Genomic DNA, 18,914 nt, shown 5'->3' with positions numbered 1-18,914 from the left:
CAAACATGTTACTTTTGCAACAGTTGTTTTATGTGTTTCTATAAGAAAGGATATTCGGATTCAGAAATGCTTCGCAACTCCAGAGCTGTTGAGCCTGCGGCGCGGCCCACCACTCAACAGCGGTGCTGACTGGCTGCTAGGTCGCGCGGGATCCACTCCGGGCTTCCGAGGGTGGGTGCAAGATCCACTAGCCACGCTGCGGGGGAGAGTGACGTCCGGGTGGACCAATCGCCGCTGGGGCACCGGCCGCTGGGCCCAATCGCAGGAGAGCCGGGTAGAACAGTGACAGCGCCGCGGCAGCCGACCCCGCCTCCTCGGCGGACAGCGATGCTCAGCTGGCTGCGGCCGAGTCACCGCCTAGCGCTGGCAGGGCCGCGGACCGACCGACGGAGGCGCCGATCGGCCGATTGTCCACTGCGCAGAAGGAGCAGCTGCTCCGCGCCCCGCCGCGCGGCGCTAAGGCCGAGGTCCGCAGGGCCGCGGGGAAGCCGAGGGCTGCGCGGGGAACCGTGCAGGTGTCACTCGGGACGCGGAAGTGCGCTTGCCGTGGTTTGCTTTACAATACGCTTGAGACTCCCCGACAAGCGTAATTTGGTCGCGTTCGACGGGAAAGTACCCTCCCCACCCCAGCGCCGGCCGCGTAGTCCGAGGTTACTGTCCCCGGCGCGTCCTCTGTTGCCCCAGTCCAGAGGCTGCCCTTGAACCCGGGCGCGCACGAGCGCAGGGCATCCGAGGCGACAGCCCCTGGTACGGCCCGACCTGCACCCAGCCTGGCAGGAAGACTGTAATCGTGGGGTGAGTTAAAAATAAGGCCCTTTCGATTGGGAGCTGCTTTTTAAAACGCCCCCTCCCTGTCCGTTGTTAATACGCAGCAAAATAACAATAACAATTGTGCAACTGTCGCTTCCCAAAAGGAACCTCATTGTTGAACTTAGGAAAAACCAGTTGGCAATGTGCAGTGTGGGAACTGTACTGTGATCATTGGCTAACCAAGATGGGTGACAATTTATGATTTCAAAGACTCAAAGACGGCTTGAGTCCTACAATGTCCTAATCATAAAAATGGAACGCATGGCAGCCTCAGGTTGTTACAGAGTACTGTACTCCAAAGTAAAAGTTATTCTCTGAGAAAGTGCTTACTGCCTTTTCTGTTTGCTTGTTTAAACATTTACTCCACAAAATTGCTCAAACTTCCCCATCTTTGAATATCTAGCCTCTGGGATGAGACAGATGATCTTTCTCCGTTTTCACTTTTTATAGAGTACAGCTACCTACCCAGGCAATATGAAGATTTTATTTGTTGAACCTGCCATTTTCCTTAGTGCATTTGCTATGACTTTGACCAGTCCACTGACAACGCAATATATTTATCGGCGAATATGGGAAGAAACTGGCAACTACACTTTTTCATCTGATAGCAATATTTCTGAGTGTGAAAAAAACAAAAGCAGCCCAATTTTTGCATTCCAGGAGGTAAGAAATTACAATATCCATAGTATTTAATAAAATGGGAATGTGTACCGGGCTTTTGAGTCAAAGAGGACCCTGAATTCATCACCCACTGCTCTCCCTAGGGCGGCCATGGAAGTCCTAAATCTCAAACCTAATGGCCGTTACTGGGATCTCACCTCATTTGAAGTTTCCTGACACTTTTCAAATCTGCCTCTTCTTAAAACACCCTCCTGCTCTGTGACACTAGCTCTTCTCCTTTCTCTCGGAAAATTTCACCACAGTGTCATCTCCTTTGTGGCTGTCTCCTTGCTTTGTCCTAAAAAAAAATTAAAAAGTCTGAAAATTGGGGGCAGGGCAGGCTGGAATGAGCTACTTGGTGGACAGGGGTGGCTGAAACATGGTATTTCTGTTTCTCGCTTGCTCTCTTCTTCCCCAATCCTTTTACTGTTTCTGCATGTCCCAGCTTTCAGGGACTCTAGAAAGTGGCCCGTCACTGAAGATTGTGGGCCAGTGTTTGTCACAGGGTGGGGTGGAGGAGCGTTTATTATTTGGTGGTGGTATCAAATCAGCCTTGGCTCTCACGTGTTGAGGAGCAGCTGTGTGGGGACATCTGGAGTGGGGAGTACCCACCGTTGACACCGAAGATGTTTAGCCAGATATTAAGGAGGCTTTCTTCCTCCCTCTCCAGCAACCTCCCCAGTTTTTTTGTGTGTAAAACAGGAGGCACTTCACCATTCTCCTGGTCCCTTGGGCAGTTTTTGACAAAAGTCTACCATTTCAAAATGCAAAGAGATAGTATTCAGGTTTGGAAATGTTTTTTTTTTTTTTTCTACAATGCCTCAAAAACAAATCACACCTGTAAACTCTAAACTCTTCTTCTCGGGGATATTTTGTGATTGTAAAGGAGTGGTGCTGCCTTCCCAGTGAAAGATGAAATGAATTAAAAGGAATTGAGTCACCTCCTGCTGGCTCTGTGAGTCTCTGTGACTGAGAGAAGAGCCTGAGAAGGAGGAAATGGCAAACCGCCCCAGAGGCAAGGTTCTAGCACTTCCCGAGCTGTCAGGTGGAACCTTGCTGGGGTGAGGCTAGGCAATTTGGCACAACCCCTAATCTTACTCATTTCCTCATTCCCACGGGAAACGTCTTCTTGGAAGTGATTATTTCTGAGCAGCCTGGAAGACATCAAGCTTCTGGCATAGAGTAAGGTCATAAAAAAGAAGGGCCCTGGGTCTCACCCAGCGGTCTTATCTCCCTTCAAGAATGTCTCCTATGCCATTCCCGGGAGTGAGAAGCTTCGATCAGCTCACAGTTTCTTTTTTTTAAGTGTTTATTCATGCATTAAACAAATGTTTATCATAAATTATCCTGTGGTGACAAGGATAAGCAAAACGGCTCTGAACCCCTGAAGCCCAGAGTCTCTCTAGGTTGGGAACATTCAATATCCTCCTTCTTGCTATTTGAAACTATATAATGTATTACTGTTAACTGTAGTCACCCTGTGGTGCTACAGAACACTAGAACTTATTCCTCCTGTCTAGCTGTAATTTTGTATCCTTTAACAAACCTCTCCTTACAGGCTCATCAGTTTCTGTATTTGATTCTGTGCTTTCTTTTGGCTGACCCGTAGGAGCAGGCCCCCTGGTTGCAGTGGGAGGGACCAGGGAGGAGAGGACTAGAATGTCTGGGAAAGTCTGCTGCTCTTGCCCTCTTGGAGTGAGGGAAGATGGGCCTTGGTCCAGACAGCTTGGTGGCTTCTGCAACCGTACAGGTGGCAAGTGTTGGCCCACCTCCAGCCTGGCCCAGCTGCTGAGAGCCCCCTACTGCCCAGAGCAGTGGTCTCATGTCAAAGATTTTTGCCAAATTTTCAAATTGACTTTTTCATTTATTGTTTCTTAATTGGATTAATATTCAAGAGAACCTACTACTCTAGATCCCTTCCCTTAAAGTTGGTGCTCTTAGACCTCTGGGAACCAGAAACCACCCCTACCCTCACCTGCCACCCATGCTGGAGTGGTGGCCTACTCTCCGTTTGCTCCTTAGGACAAAGGAACATTTTTGTTTCCCAGGAGGCCTTCAGTGATTCATTCAATGACTAAAAAAGGTTTAAATCTGTTTTATAAATCAGCTTAGCATTTCCCAGTATACAAATGGCACACACTTTTTATATTGACTTTGGAAAATACAGAGAAATGGCAAGCAAAAAATGTTTTAAGATCATGCAAAATTTCTTCCATCAAATAACTAGTGTAATGATTGACACATCTTCCAATCTGTGTGTGTATGTCATCTGTCATTGTCATTTTGGTCCTTGGAAGTTGAGTTTATCTTACTCCTCAGGTCATGACATACTACCACCTTTATTTACATTTTATTTTTACTTATTTGAGATGGAGTCTCACTCTGTCGCCCAGGCTGGAGTGCAATGGCACAATCTCAGCTCACTGCAACCTCTGCCTCCCGCGTTCAAGCAATTCTTCTGCCTCAGCCTCCCAAGTAGTGGAGACTACAGGTGTACGCCGCCACGCCTGGGTAATTTTTGTATTTTTAATAGAGACAGGGTTTTGCCATGTTGGCCAGGCTGGTCTCAAACTCCTGACCTCAAGTGATCCGCCCACCTCGGCCTCCCAAAGTGCTAGGATTACAGGCGTGAGCCACCGTGCCTGGCCTAATTTTTTAAAATTTATTTTTAGAGACAGGGTCTCACTATGTTGCCCAGGCTGGTCTCAAATTCCTGGACACAAGCGATGCTATCCCCTCGGCCTCCCACAGTGCTGGGATTATAAGCGTAAGCCACTACACTCAGCCATGGTACGCTACCATCTGTAGACAGTGTAAGGCTCCTCTTTCAATTTTATCTTATTTTAAATTCTTTTATTTAGTAAATAAAGGAATATGTTTCTCACTAATTATCTGTGAAGACATAGTTAAAAAAAAATAAGGGCAACAGCCAAGCTCTCCCTAAATAAAAGCTATTTTTTTTTTTTTTTTTTTGTATTTTTTGGTAAAGACAGAGTTTTACCATGTTGGCCAAGCTGGTCTCAAACTCCTGACTCAAGTGATCCTCCTGCCTTGGCCTCCCAAAATTTGAGGATTACAGGCATGAGCCACCACACCCGGCCAAAATCTGAAACTTTTTGATCACCACATATTACCACAAGTGTAAAATTCCACACACAAGTACTCAATGGCAACTGTTTTATGCACAAAATTGTTTAAAATATTGTATAAAATTACCTTCAGGCTATATGTATGAGGTATATACGAAACATAAATGAATTTTGTGTTTAAATGTGAGTCCCATCTGCAAGGTATCTCATTATATACATGCAAATATCCCAAAGTCTGAAAAAATCCAAAATCCTAAACACTTCTGGTCTCAAGCATTTCAGATAAGGGATATTCAGTCTGTATTGCTTTATAAACTGGATGAAAATGTAAGCTCTATTAGTCCTGCCCATCCACCAGAGATTCCCCACCCATAACCTACTGGCCACAGGGAAAAAAGCATATGCACCATGATATTTTTATGCACATTGTGTAAACTACTGTAAACACATTGTCTTCTTTTTATTTCTTTGCAGGAAGTTCAGAAAAAAGTGTCACGTTTTAATCTGCAGATGGACATAAGTGGATTAATTCCTGGTCTAGTGTCTACATTCATACTTTTATCTATTAGTGATCACTACGGACGAAAATTCCCCATGATTTTGTCTTCCGTTGGTGCTCTTGCAACCAGCGTTTGGCTCTGTTTGCTTTGCTATTTTGCCTTTCCATTCCAGCTTTTGATTGCATCTACCTTCATTGGTGCATTTTGTGGCAATTATACCACATTTTGGGGAGCTTGCTTTGCCTATATAGTTGATCAGTGTAAAGAACACAAACAAAAAACAATTCGAATAGCTGTCATTGACTTTCTACTTGGACTTGTTACTGGACTAACAGGACTGTCATCTGGCTATTTTATTAGAGAGATAGGTTTTGGGTGGTCATTTCTAATTATTGCTGCGTCTCTTGCTGTTAATTTGATGTATATTTTATTTTTTCTCGGAGATCCAGTGAAAGAGTGTTCATCTCAGAATGTTACTATGTCATGTAGTGAAGGCTTCAAAAACCTATTTTACCGAACTTACACGCTTTTTAAAAATGCTTCTGGTAAGAGACGATTTTTGCTCTGTTCGTTACTTTTTACAATAATCACTTATTTTTTTGTGGTAACTGGCATTGCCCCAATTTTTATCCTTTATGAATTGGATTCACCACTCTGCTGGAATGAAGTTTTTATAGGTTATGGATCAGCTTTGGGTAGTGCCTCTTTTTTGACTAGTTTCCTAGGAATATGGCTTTTTTCTTATTGTATGGAAGATATTCATATGGCCTTCATTGGGATTTTTACCACGATGACAGGAATGGCTATGACCGCGTTTGCCAGTACAACACTGATGATGCTTTTAGGTGAGTTCCAAGTGTAGCTTTAGAACTATGTATTTGATATTCATATAAAATGAACTTAGTCTACTGGGGGAGAAACTTTAATATAAAGCCCTCTATTTAAGCCCTTCTAGTTCAATTAAAGGGTAATAGCTAGTTTGCCAGGAGTCAATAAGCCAAAAGCCAAATTCGCTTTAAAAATTTAATTCACTGAATAATCACAGTTTCCCAAATTTGTATATTTACCTCAAAATTGTTTTGAGGAACATTCTTCTTATGAATCAGTTCTTCAATATAGCTTTCATTAAAGTGAAAATTTCTTAAAATGCTGCTAATAAGACTACTTTCCATAAAAATATTTAGGACAATGATATAAAGTATACTAAAAATACTTACAAGAAAAAAACTATATCAATTTAATATATTCAAGGAGAAATTTTTTAAAGACAGGTTTTGCAAATTGATCTTTCAGCAAATTGGCCATTTCATAAATTGATTTTTGATGAATTGCTGTTTGGCAAATTAGACTGCTTCCTTAACTACCTACCTTATAACTGTTTTTGCAGGATTCAAATGAGATACTGCATTGAAAAAGGCTATGGAACTATAAAATGAGACTCTAGGAAAGGTCCAATTTACTCTTTTCTCTAATAAAGGTGTTAACCCCTTACTATCTTGCAGGGAAGCAGTGTGACCAAACAGAATTGGGCCTAACTTCCATCTATAGTACTAGATGATCTTGGGCAAGTTACTGAACTACTCTCAGCCCTCATTTTCTCATCTGTAAAATGGGCGTGGTACTACCTAATTTAGAGGATTACAGTGAACATTAGGTAGCTGTCAAGCACTCGCTTAGCACAATCCCTACCATTCAATAATGGCCAGTTTTTCTCCCTGTCTCCCTAAGAGCTGCCAAGGCCAGGTAAGTTAATCTATGTGAAAACACTTTGAGAACTGTAAAGTGGTCTGCTAATGTCATATTTTACTATTTTATGATGTAATTAAAACTACTGACTATTAAGGGTCGTAACTGAAGACCAGAGGTAATTTGTGTTTATGAAGTTATTCTGCCACAAAGATGAACAGGCAAGATGATAAAGAAACAGTTTACCAATAAATGAATCAATATAATAAAGGCATGCTAACACTAAGAGTGCCAAGTCTGAAAAAAGTACAAACAAAAATGAATTAGCAGTCACAATGTGCTAAATAAGAGGTTAATATATAATTAGGAAAATAAGCAGATCAGTTTTTTTTTTTTTTTTTTTTCTTTGAGTGGGAGTCTCACACTGTCACCAGGCTGGAGTGCAGTGGCATGATCTGGGCTCACTGCAACCTCCACCTCCTAGGTTCAAGTGATTCTCCTGCCTCAGCCTCCCAAGTAGCTGGGATTACAGGCATGCGCCACTACGCCTGGCTAATTTTGTATTTTTAGTAAAGACAGGATTTTTCCATGTTGGTCAGGCTGGTCTCGAACTCCCGAACTCAGGTGATCTGCCCTCCCTGGCCTCCCAAAGTGCTGGGATTACAGTTGTGAGCCACTGTGCCCGGCCAGCAGATCAGTCTTAATCGGCAGATTATATAAATAGATCTAGACCTAAAAATTACATGAACTCTTATTCTCTGTACTGGAATAAGAATTCTAGAGTAAAGTAACCTTAAACTGACCTGTCCATAGTCTACTTTAATTCATCAAACAGAGTTCTACAATTAATTAATTCAATTTTTAGATACAGTGAGTTAGGATGCTTGTAGAAAAAGAAATATTTAGACAGTGAAAGTGTTTCCTATTTTAAATTGGCCATTAGCTTTCAGAATGAGTCAGTGATTTTGAATCCTTTCTCTCACAGCCAGGGTGCCGTTCCTTTTCATTATTGTGCCATTCTCTGTTCTACGGTCCATGTTGTCAAAAGTGGTTCGTTCGACTGAACAAGGTGAGTTTAATTTGCTTAAGAAATATGAATCTACCATCTTTACAAACTCAAATCTGTGTACAATCAATGTTTAATGCTTCAGAATATTCTATAGCCCTTTTTATGCACGGATCTCCTTTTGAATAAAGTGGTAAGCTCTGTGAGGAAGAGGCTTACACTCTTGCAAGGGAGCCCCTGCCTAGGGCCTTGTACTTTAGAGAGCTCGCTCGGCTCTGGGCCGTGCCCCGCCCTAAGAAGAAAGTAGCTCTCAGGGCCAAGTGGGAGATGCCCACTGGGAGCTCACCACATCTCCTTCCTTCTAGACTGAACTCTGCCCACCTGGGTCCCTGCAATTCCCAGCCCAGACAGTTCTGGGCTCAGTCCAGTAAGGGCCTGGATGATCCTCTTGCTCAGCCACCTTCTCCTGCGAGTGGACTGTGCCCAGTGTGCTCATCTTTAGACCAAGGAAGGAGCCAAGGGGCGACTCCTTACAGAGGGTGTGGCTGGACTTTGGAATCGCAGGGTGGGGCTGCTCCACACCCTGTAATGACCCTTTCTGAGCAGGGTGGTGCAGGGGGTAGAGCAGAATGGGGGTGGGCTCCAGCTGGGCACCAAGGGCTGAGGGCCAGTTCACCCTGGGCTACCCTGTTCCTACATGGAATTCTGAAAACGTCTGAGAATCCTAAGTGTGTGCGGGTCTCCTAGATCATTCATTACAAAGGGATATTTTTCACAGTAGGAAGGCATAATATATTTTAGTTAACAGCCAGATTTCAAATAACTGACCACTTTTAAATCCTTAGAATATAATATATAGGCCTCTGATAATGTTCTTACAGTGGCCCCTACAAATGTCACAGCTGGGCCTGACTCAGAGTCCTGGCAGAAAACGGCGTCCCACTCAGCTGGTTCAATCAAGAGACTTTCATGAAGGCCATTATAGAGAGCGGGCATTTTCGAGGCAGCCAGAGAGATGCCCCAGATAGGAAGCAGAGAAGAAACACCATAACCTTTCTCCCCCTTCATCCTTTTAACCAAGAGCAGCAGGAACTTGGGCCAGCAAGAAAGTCCAAGTCATATAATTTGTGGGGTCAGCCTCCCAAGCACAGAGCAGGGTACACAAAGTCAGACAGTTGAAGGGGCAGGCAGAGAATAACCAGGATGCAGCAAAGACAAAAATTAAATTTCCAGTGAGAACTAGTTACTAGTTAGATATCAGGCATATGGGCTTGTCCTCCTTCCCTTTTGTATCATATGAATCTTATTAGACATTGGCACTTTCTTTAATGTCATATCTTAGCCTGGTGCTGTGAATGTACTTATTTGATTTATGAATAATTATAATTATGCTATTGTATTTTTACCAGTTTAGTCGATACTGGAGAAGACTACATAATTCAATAAATTAAAAATATATTTCTTCTTTTACTTTCTCTTTTTTTTTTTTTTTTTGAGACGGAGTTTTGCTCTTGTTGCCCAGGCTGGAGTGCAATGGTGTGATCTCGGCTCACTGCAACCTCTGCCTCCTGGGTTCAAGCAATTCTCCTGCCTCAGCCTCCCGAGTAGCTGGAATTATAGGCTCCTGCCACCATACCTGGCTAATTTTTGTATTTTTAGTAGAGACGGGGTTTCACCATGTTGGCCCGGCTGGTCTCAAACTCCTGACCTCAGGTCATCAGCCCGCCTCAGCCTCCCAAAGTGTTGGGATTACAGGCGTGAGCCACCACGTCCAGCCTCTTATTTTTCACTCATAAGATGTAGCTATATATTCACACATCTGTTTATAGACGATGTGATGATGATTACTTTGTAAACCAATAAAGAATGGAAAAATTTATATAAACTATGTAAAAATCTATCTGCTTCTTTGGATTCAATAGTTTCTTAGATATGACACCAAAAGCACAAGAACAAAGGAAAAATTGATAGATTAGACTTCATCCAAAAACTTCATTCAAAGTTTGTCCTTTGAAAAATTTTTATGTTTCAAAGACAACATCAAGAAAGTGAGGCCAGGCGCAGTGGCTCACATGTGCAATCCCAACACTTTGGGAGGCCAAAGCGGGTGGATGACCCGAGGTCAGGAGTTCGAGACCAGCCTGACCAACATGGTGAAACCCCGTCTCTACTAAAAATACAAAAAGAAAAAAGAAAAAAAGAAAAAGAAAGAAAGTGAAATGACAACTGACAACCCACAGAGTGGGAGAAGATATTTGAAAATTATATTTGTCTGATCAGGAACTCGTATCCAGCATATTTAAGAACTCTTAAAATTCAACAACAAAAAGACAACTCAATTTAAAAATGGGCAAAGGATTTGAATATAAGATATACAAGTGACCAATAAGCACATGAAAATGCTGGATATCATTAGCCGTCAGGGAAGTGCAAAGCAAAACCACAGAGTGGGTGGGGTGGCCAAAATAAAATAGGCCATAGCAAGTGTTGATGAGGAAGTGGAGAAACTGGAGCCCTCATACACTGCGAGTGGGAACATAAAACGGTGCAACAGCTGTGCAAAGCAGTTTGGCAGTTCCTCAGAAAGTTAGTTGCCTTATGACTCATCAATCCCCCCCTACTTACATACCCTGAGAAGTGAAAGCATATGTCCACATAAAATCTTGTTCGTGGCAGCATTATTCATAACAGCCAAAAAGTGAAACCTATGCAAATGTTCATGAACTGACAGATGGATAAACAAAATGTGGTTTATCCATCCAGCAAACTGCTCTTCTGGAATAAAAAGAAAGATCGTTCTGTTACATACCATAACATGAACTATGAAATGATTATGCCAAATTTAAGAAGCTAGTCCCAAAAGGCCACATATTGTCATTTAAATATGATTCTGTTTATGTGAAATGTGCAGAATAGGCAAATCCATAGAGACAGAAATTTGATTAGGGCTTGACTGGGGCTGGGGAAGGGGAATGACTACTTATGGGTATACAGTTTCTTTCTGGGGTGATGAAAATGTTCCACAGATAGTGGTGATGGTTGCACAAATCTGTAACATACTAAGAACCACTGAATTGCAGATTTTAAAAGGGTGAGGTTTGTGGGATGTTAATTATATCCCAATAAAGCTGTTGGGAAAAAAAATTTACCTGCTTTGACTTAGAGCTAAAATAGAGCTGTCAAGATGTATAGTTTATTTTTGTTTATATTTGGTTTAGTTTATAAAGGCTTTTTAAAATTTTTTTTATTATACTTTAAGTTCTAGGGTACATGTGCACAACGTGCAGGTTTGTTACATATGTATACATGCGCCATGTTGGTGTGCTGCACCCATTAACTCGTCATTTACATTAGGTATATCTCCTAATGCTGTCCCTCCCCCCTCCCCCCACCCCACGACAGGCCCCAGTGTGTGATGTTCCCCTTCCTGTGTCCATGAGTTCTCATTGTTCAATTCCCACCTATGAGTGAGAACATGTGGTGTTTGGTTTTTCGTCCTTGCGATAGTTTACTGAGAATGATGGTTTCCAGCTTCACCCATGTCCCTACAAAGGACATGAACTCATCCTTTTGTATGACTGCATAGTATTCCATGGCATATATGTGCCACATTTTCTTAATCCAGCCCATCATTGATGGACATTTGAGTTGGTTCCAAGTCTTTGCTATTGTGAATAGTGCCGCAATAAACATACATGTGCATGTGCCTTAATAGCAGCATGATTTATAATCCTTTGGGTATATACCCAGTAATGGGATGGCTGGGTCAAATGGTATTTCTAGTTCTAGATCCCTGAGGAATCGCCACACTGTCTTCCACAATGGTTGAACTAGTTTACAGTCCCACCAACAGTGTAAAAGTGTTCCTATTTCTCCATATCCTCTCCAGCACCTGTTGTTTCCTGACTTTTTAATGATCACCATTCTAACTGGTGTGAGATGGTATCTCACTGCGGTTTTGATTTGCATTTACCTGATGGCCAGTGATGATGAGCATTTTTTCATGTGTCTTTTGGCTGCATAAATGTCTTCTTTTGAGAAGTGTCTGTTCCTATCCTTATAAAGTCTTTTAAAAAGTCATCTCTGCCAGGTGCAGTGGCTCACATCTGTAATCCCAGCACTTTGGGAGGCTGAGGTGGGAGGATCACTTGAGGCCAGGAGTTCAAAAGCAGTGTGGGCAACAGAGGGAGACTCTATCTCTACGAAAAATAAAAATAAAAAAGTCATATCATACTGTTAAATATAGTAATATTTTTAAATGTTTACATTTTGGCATTTCTTATTTTGAATTACAGTAACTGAATTGTGACTTCATTATTCTAGGATACTTACTTTGTTCTTAACTGCAAACTAAACAACCTTTGGATGATGTCAACATTTCTATAACTAAATGTATTCCCATCCTTCATTATTATTTAAATTGGCCATTTTGTGAAAATATCAGGCACTTTAAATAGTCAGAGGAGTGGGGAAATACTGCCAAAGTTTTCAGGTGGCTGTCATTATTTCTATTATCTTAAATAAGAAAGGTAAGAAAGTGGAATTCTGGTAATTATTTTGAAATCTCTGCGCTCTGCACCACTGTGAATTCATAGCTGAAGCTGTCTTGGACTATTTTACCTGGGCATCACCCATATACTCCTTGTTATTATAAATTGGGATACAGTAAAACAGACTTGATTTTTAAGGTCTATTGCATTAAAAAAGACAGAATTTAGAAGATGAACTCAGTTGTACTTATCCTTTAATCCTGTTTTATCTCTGGCAACTATTAAACAAGTTGAACTGCTCAGAGAAGTTGGGCAATAAGCTAAAGCTACTTCATAATAGTATGGTTCCATCAGAACAGATGGTGCAGTGTCTGACCTATTTCCCATCAAGAATAGATTAAAACCCTTACATAATAGAAATAATACTGTGCAGTCTGTTTTCCATAGCACTATTCCTGGCTGCAGCAAGAGATCAGAAATAAAAGAAAATAATGTAGTTAGACAAGTAGAAGAACATCCTTCCAATTAAACCGACTTAATGTATTATCATAAATCATGGAGGCAGTAAGTCTGCATGCTACTTGATGACTGGTAAATGGGATCCTGAATTAAGCATTTATTCATTTATTTGACAAATATTTATTAAATGTCTGCCATGCACCAGGACAGCTGAGCCCTAGGGATACAGCTGTGAGTAAGGCAGATGTGCAAGGCAGATCGACAAAGCTTTCATTTTAGTCAAAAGAAGACACGTAAGTGAGCACACGATATTTCGCAGAGACAGACGTATGTTTTATGAATGTCCTGTCATTCAATGAATAATCTGAAGCAATATATGAGAATATGTACAATAAAATGAAAAAGTTTAAATAGATAAAAATCAATACACAGTCTAAAAGATGAAGACCATGGGGAAAATTAGAATATAGACATAAGCCATATCTAACTTTGAAAGATAACCCTCAAGCTTGGCCGTTTCCTTCCTATCAGTCCAAGCAAACACAATTATTTACATGATTTGTACTGTCAATAAAAAAATGCATTGCAGTTTTTCATGGAAAAGTAAACTTGGCAAACTAGGGAACAAGCATAGCGGCTTGTTGACAAAATCTGCAGAAAGCAGAAGCTACGTATATAGGAACTGAGACCAAGAAAACCAGGTCAATCTGACTGAAAATGGTCATGAAATTTTATATCTGATGATGAGCAATTTGACAAAGAGGAAGAAAAGCACATGAAGATGGCCAGCCTGTCTTTTGGAAGTTTAACTCTTCAGTTGACATGGTCTTGGATTCCAGACAAAACTAAACATAGGTGGAATACTGTCTCTTTCTCCCTGATTGTGAGCTTGTACTGACCATGCAGACTTCATGAACAATGCTGAGTGGCCTACCCTTGACCAACTTTGGTGTACAGCAAGTGTGACCATAGCAGAATCCCCACTCTTCATCTTGTAAGGCACCTTAGGGCAGAGGCAGTTGCAAGCAATAAGGTGGAAACATATGTTTTAAAGAATCATTTACCATTAAACTGTGGCATAAACCTTCACTAGAGCACAAGATGGTTAATTTGAGTCGAACATGCAGAATCTAGTAGTGAGGGGATTTTTTGGTGACTTTGAAGAGGGATAAAATTCCAGTTGCAGAATGTGTAAGAATCTCCTCTCTTTTGTCTGCAGCTGTCACTTGCCAGACTGATGAGCAGATAAGGTTTTCTTTCCCTTTCAAAAGGCTCTTGCAGGAAGCATTGCTTGTTAGGAGCCATCCTGCGCTTTCAGGTGTCACAGATGAGCATGCGGACGGAGGGTGGGAGACAGCATCCTGAAGAGCAGGGGTAGGTGTGGCTTTGCCTGGGGCTGTGGCAGAGAGGAGAGACATGCAGTTTTCAAAAGAGTCAGCTGCATTGTCTTTTTAGCTTTGCCCTGTGGACGCTGGAACTCAGCTATTTGGAGTTTCCAACATCTCTCACATGAGGTCCAAGGAGAACCTTTCCCTTAGTTTCCTCAGCTGCAGAATGGGCTGCTGACCTCTCAGGGACTTTCAGGGAATAACTTTCATTTCATTCACCAAGCAGTGCCCTCATGTTTACTGTTTTCAATGAGTAACAGTTGTCTCCATTAGTTTGTGTTTGTTGTTTTGTAATTCTGCCTTTTCTGTTTCTCTCTATATATCCCTACCCCAAACAGGTACCCTGTTTGCTTGTATTGCTTTCTTAGAAACACTTGGAGGAGTCACTGCAGCTTCTACTTTTAATGGAATTTACTCAGCCACTGTTGCTTGGTACCCTGGCTTCACTTTCCTGCTGTCTGCTGGTCTGTTACTACTTCCAGCCATCAGTCTATGGTATGTCATTATTTTTAATCATTTTATCAAAGGGTATATGGATTAAGTGAATTCCCTAACCTCACCAGTAAATTACATAGATCTGTTGAAATTTTGCCTCAGAATGTGCTTTTCTCAGGAACTTTTAGACATGAAGTTCTTGCTTCAGCAGCATATATACAAAATTGGAATGATGCAGTGAAGATTAGCATGCTCCCTGTGCAAGGATGACATGAAAATTCATGAAGTGTTTCATATTTTAATAAAATAAATTTTTTTAATTAAAAAAAAAGAGAGCCGGTCATGGTGGTGTATGCCTGAAGTCCCAGCTAGTCAGGAGACTGAGACGGGAAGATCATTTTGAGCCCAGGTGTTTGAGACCAGCCTGGACAACATAGCAAGACCCCCATCTCATTAAAATAAATAAAAATACATGAAAGCATCTGTCAATAATTTTGGGAGACTTAGGAAGAAAAAGAGAGTGACATGGGTGAAGAACTAAAGGAAAGATTGTGTTCATTATAACTCCCCACCTTTAAATCATTGATTAAATTAGCATCTAAGATTAGAGATGTATACCTTTAAACTATGATTTCCCAGAGTACAATAGCCCCTGATGGTTGGTCAAAGATTGCTGTAATGAGATTGACTTCCACATGGATTCTTGTATAAATGACAAAAGCAGATAGGATGTGCTGACTATTGAGTTCTCTTTCCAGAGTTGGCTTGTTTAATGACTTTGTCTTGTTTTAATGACTTGTTTAAACTTTAATATTTAAATGTTTTTAAGTTTAAATATTCAAATTAAAGAAGCACAAAATTCCATTTATGAATAGTACATATAATGGATAGATTAGAAGCATAAATATAAAAGCAATATTTATGCCTTCTTTTTGCTTTCTATTTAACAAAAAATGTGAGCCAGCTAGATGAATGATTGCTGAAATGTCCAAGCAAATTTATTTGACACATTAATGAAGAGCTCATTAATCTGTTTCTGCTGAGCTCTGTGCATTTCATGTGGCTGATAGCATAGCACAGTGATGGGAATCAAGGCAATGGGGGCACAAGAAGCCAGGCCTTCTCTGCTTTCTCCTAAGCACTTTGGGGTAAGGCTCTGAGTTAGGGAGGAAAGTACCTATAAGCACAGGTGTTAAGCATCCTGCCAAGATGGCAAACTCCTTAAAGGGCTGGCTCATGTCTTACTCATAGTAGGAGCTCAGTACTTATCGTCTCTATTGAATTCTGATACCTAGATCTGTGTCAGACAGAGAACAACAGTATTTGCAGTTCCTCTAATTTTGATGAAAAGTTATTTATACTAGTTATCTTTTTAAAAAAGAGACTATTCACCTATTGAATTAACAAAATTACCAATACATGCTGTGCTGGTAAGCACATGAAACAACTGATCTTACACATTGTTGATAATAGTGCTATTCAGCTGTATCATAAAGCAATTCATGAATATATCAAAAGCTCTTTTTTCAAACTTCATGTGATTGATCCAGCAATTCCTTTTAGAAACATACTCTAAAGAAATAATCAGTAACGTTGTCAAAAATTGATATATAAAAACGTTAATTACAGCAAAAAAATTTTAACTGACCAAACTGTCCAACAGTGGGAGAATGTTTAAGTAAATGATGGTACAGCCATTTCATGAAAAATGACTTAACTAATAAGAATTGTAGCAGGCACCGTGGCTCACGCCTGTAATCCCAGCACTTTGGGAGGTTGAGGCAGGAGGACTGCTTGAGGCCAGGAGTTCAAGACCAATCTTGGCAACATAGTGAGACCCCCATCTTTACCAAAAAAAAAAGATTTTTTTAAAAAATAGGAAAATAACATTTAAATTGAAGAAAAGAATTGCATACATGGTGAGTAGAATAATAGGTAATTCTAATTTTAGTCTTCATATATTTATAAATTCTGTTATAACAGATAGATAAAAGGCAGTTGTCCTTTTAATAATAAGGTAAAAGTAGATGGGCTTCTGAGTTTTTTTTTAACCCTACACTGCTCAATATTTTAAAAATCAAAATTATGTGCTATCATACCTCCAAATGTCCAAGCTTCTGAGCTTCAGCTATAGCTATTGAACAGGAACTTCAGTAATAGCTTTAGTTACAACTAGTTTATGTGGACTACACAGAGTTAACAATGGGACAGATGGGATATCTTAGGGGTCTAGAAGAGAAAAAAAATCATGTAGTTTTAAAATTATTTTAAGAACACCATGCATGAGTCAGCTGGATTCAAAATGCCAGGATACTCCTCCTAATAATCTACATAATTTATTAAAAGCTATGTAGCTGGGAAAAAAAGTTGGAAAACAGATTACTTGTTTATGTATTATCTTAATCTCAACTTTAAAATGTCTTGTTTCCTTTTATAGTGTTGTCAAGTGTACCAGCTGGAATGAGGGAAGCTATGAACTTCTTATACAAGAAGAATCCAGTGAAGATGCTTCAGACAGGTGACTGTGATTTAAACAAACAAACAAAAATCTATGAATGCACATATATACCATGACTTCTGAAGACTATAAATGAATTCCACAATCAGTGCTTCACTGAGAACCAATTTTACGTATCTTTTCTTCTAAACCGAACAGTCAGAGAGACAGCTCCTGGCTTTAGCTTCTTGTGGTACCACACACTTTGAGCACTTTGTGCGTATCATGCAATATACTTGCAATACACAGAACAAATCTCAAATACGCCTCACTTTTAGAAGAGAAACATTAAAACTTAAGGGTGTAAGGAGGGATCAAGAAACTTGATAAGGTCAAAAGCAATAATCTCTCTGACATATTCCAGGCTCTTACACTGAGACCAAAGAGAAATCTTTACCTCAGTTTCTTCATCAGCAGAATGGGTTTCTGGCCTCTCTCAGGGATAATTTTGAAGGCATAATGAAAATTACAATGAATCACTCATTGGTAGGAAAATAATGATATAAGTTTCAAATATGTATAATTTTACCTATACTTGGTAATGCTTTGTTTTATAGAGCCTGTTAAGCTGCTATTGATAGTCGGAGCTTTTATATACTGTGACTTCTGAAGACTATACACGAATTCCACAATCAGTGCTTCGTTGATACAAAATCCTTAAAAGGGAGGCACTTTAAAGAATATGTATTTTTCACTTTTCTTAATATGTGTTATCAGTGACAGGCATGATAATATTTCTGTATGTAATGGGTAATTGGGAAAAAATAGATTATAAATAAAATTGCTCTAAAGAAGTTAAAAAACTGAATGAACAGCTAATACTGGTATAAAGTATCTAATGTTTGGAGCCAACATTTGTTCCTTGTGTCAGTAAAAGGATATTCACATTCCATGATCCCTGGCTGAGAATTCTGCCTCTAGTCTTTCTTACCCAGCTGTTGTCTATCTTTGTTCAATTATAAATACTGATAAGGGCATGTTTAAAATACAGATCTTGTACTCCTTAAATTTGAATCCATCAGCGCTGTCACTCACAGGAAAATGATCAAACAAGCAAGCCAGTCATGATTTGACCCCTTCCCATCTCATTTCTTACTGCCTTACACTCATCCTGAGGTCCACCTTGGTCTCTAAAAACACCATGTGCTCTCATGCCTCCATGTCTTTTCACACACTGTTCCATTTGCTCTTCCTCCGACATTACATTGCAACTTTCAAGCCTCAGCCAAAACATTGCTGCTTCTGCATAGCAGCCTTCTTGACATCCCTCCTTACTCCCCAGTCCCTACAGGGCTTCCATAGCTCTTTGTGTGTACTTCGATCCCAGCATTTTCCATCGACTTGTAATGGTTTCTGCTACCTGACAATCATCGCCTTGAGTACTAGGACAATCTTTGATTACTCATTATATCCTCAATAAATATTTGTTGAACTAAACCAAATGACTACAAAATTTTATTTTTACTTGTAAAAATCCTTTAGAGCTATATATTTAATGCCTTATGAGAGTAACCACTGTTATCATGCCAATCATTAAGCCAGCCTTGCAAACAAATTGAAAAATATGCCAGCTTATACACTTTTTTAAAATTGATTTACAGTATTTTCATAGGTCCTTTAATACCTCCCATTTTCTAAGTTACCATAAATAATAACACAAATGCCCTAAAGTGCAACTAAATGAGTAACTTCATTGTAATGTCTTGAAAGTAGATACAATCTTCTGTTTTATAGTATTGCTTAGGGCTTTAAGGAAATCAATGATTGCTTGACTAGTGAATGGCACTCATAATTTAATATACTAGAAATCCTTATTTCCAAGATCATTCCTTTTAGGTTTAGCTAATATCTTCTGGGCTTGGGGCCAATGTAATAACTAATTCTCAGATTGACT

At 40.2% G+C, this 18,914-nt stretch overlaps 1 protein-coding gene and 1 non-coding gene across 2 annotated transcripts; both read left to right on the top strand.

Moving 5' to 3' along the window:
- The first annotated feature begins 269 nt into the window (after positions 1-269).
- Positions 270-18,457, top strand: SLC46A3 (solute carrier family 46 member 3). The gene is made up of 7 exons (XM_055244527.2): positions 270-795; positions 1,261-1,473; positions 5,034-5,904; positions 7,731-7,814; positions 14,427-14,583; positions 16,961-17,041; positions 17,578-18,457. Exons 2-7 carry the CDS (start codon positions 1,285-1,287, stop codon positions 17,585-17,587), a joined length of 1,392 nt encoding a protein of 463 aa, XP_055100502.2. The 5' UTR covers positions 270-795; positions 1,261-1,284; the 3' UTR covers positions 17,588-18,457.
- On the top strand, positions 14,723-14,824 carry LOC129464313 (U6 spliceosomal RNA). The gene has a single exon (XR_008651540.1). It is a non-coding gene; the product is annotated as a U6 spliceosomal RNA (small nuclear RNA).
- Positions 18,458-18,914: the final 457 nt, after the last annotated feature.

Source organism: Symphalangus syndactylus, chromosome 15 (assembly GCF_028878055.3).
Source record: "Symphalangus syndactylus isolate Jambi chromosome 15, NHGRI_mSymSyn1-v2.1_pri, whole genome shotgun sequence".
Taxonomy (NCBI): Eukaryota; Metazoa; Chordata; class Mammalia; order Primates; family Hylobatidae; genus Symphalangus; species Symphalangus syndactylus.
This window is presented reverse-complemented; position numbering and strand designations above follow the sequence as displayed.

Coding starts and splice junctions, on each gene's coding strand:
- SLC46A3 (XM_055244527.2), top strand. CDS start 1,285: ATGAAGATTTTATTTGTTGAACCTGCCATTTTCCTTAGTGCATTTGCT. Junction 1,474..5,033: donor CAATTTTTGCATTCCAGGAG/GTAAGAAATTAC, acceptor ATTTCTTTGCAG/GAAGTTCAGAAAAAAGTGTC. Junction 7,815..14,426: donor GGTTCGTTCGACTGAACAAG/GTGAGTTTAATT, acceptor TACCCCAAACAG/GTACCCTGTTTGCTTGTATT.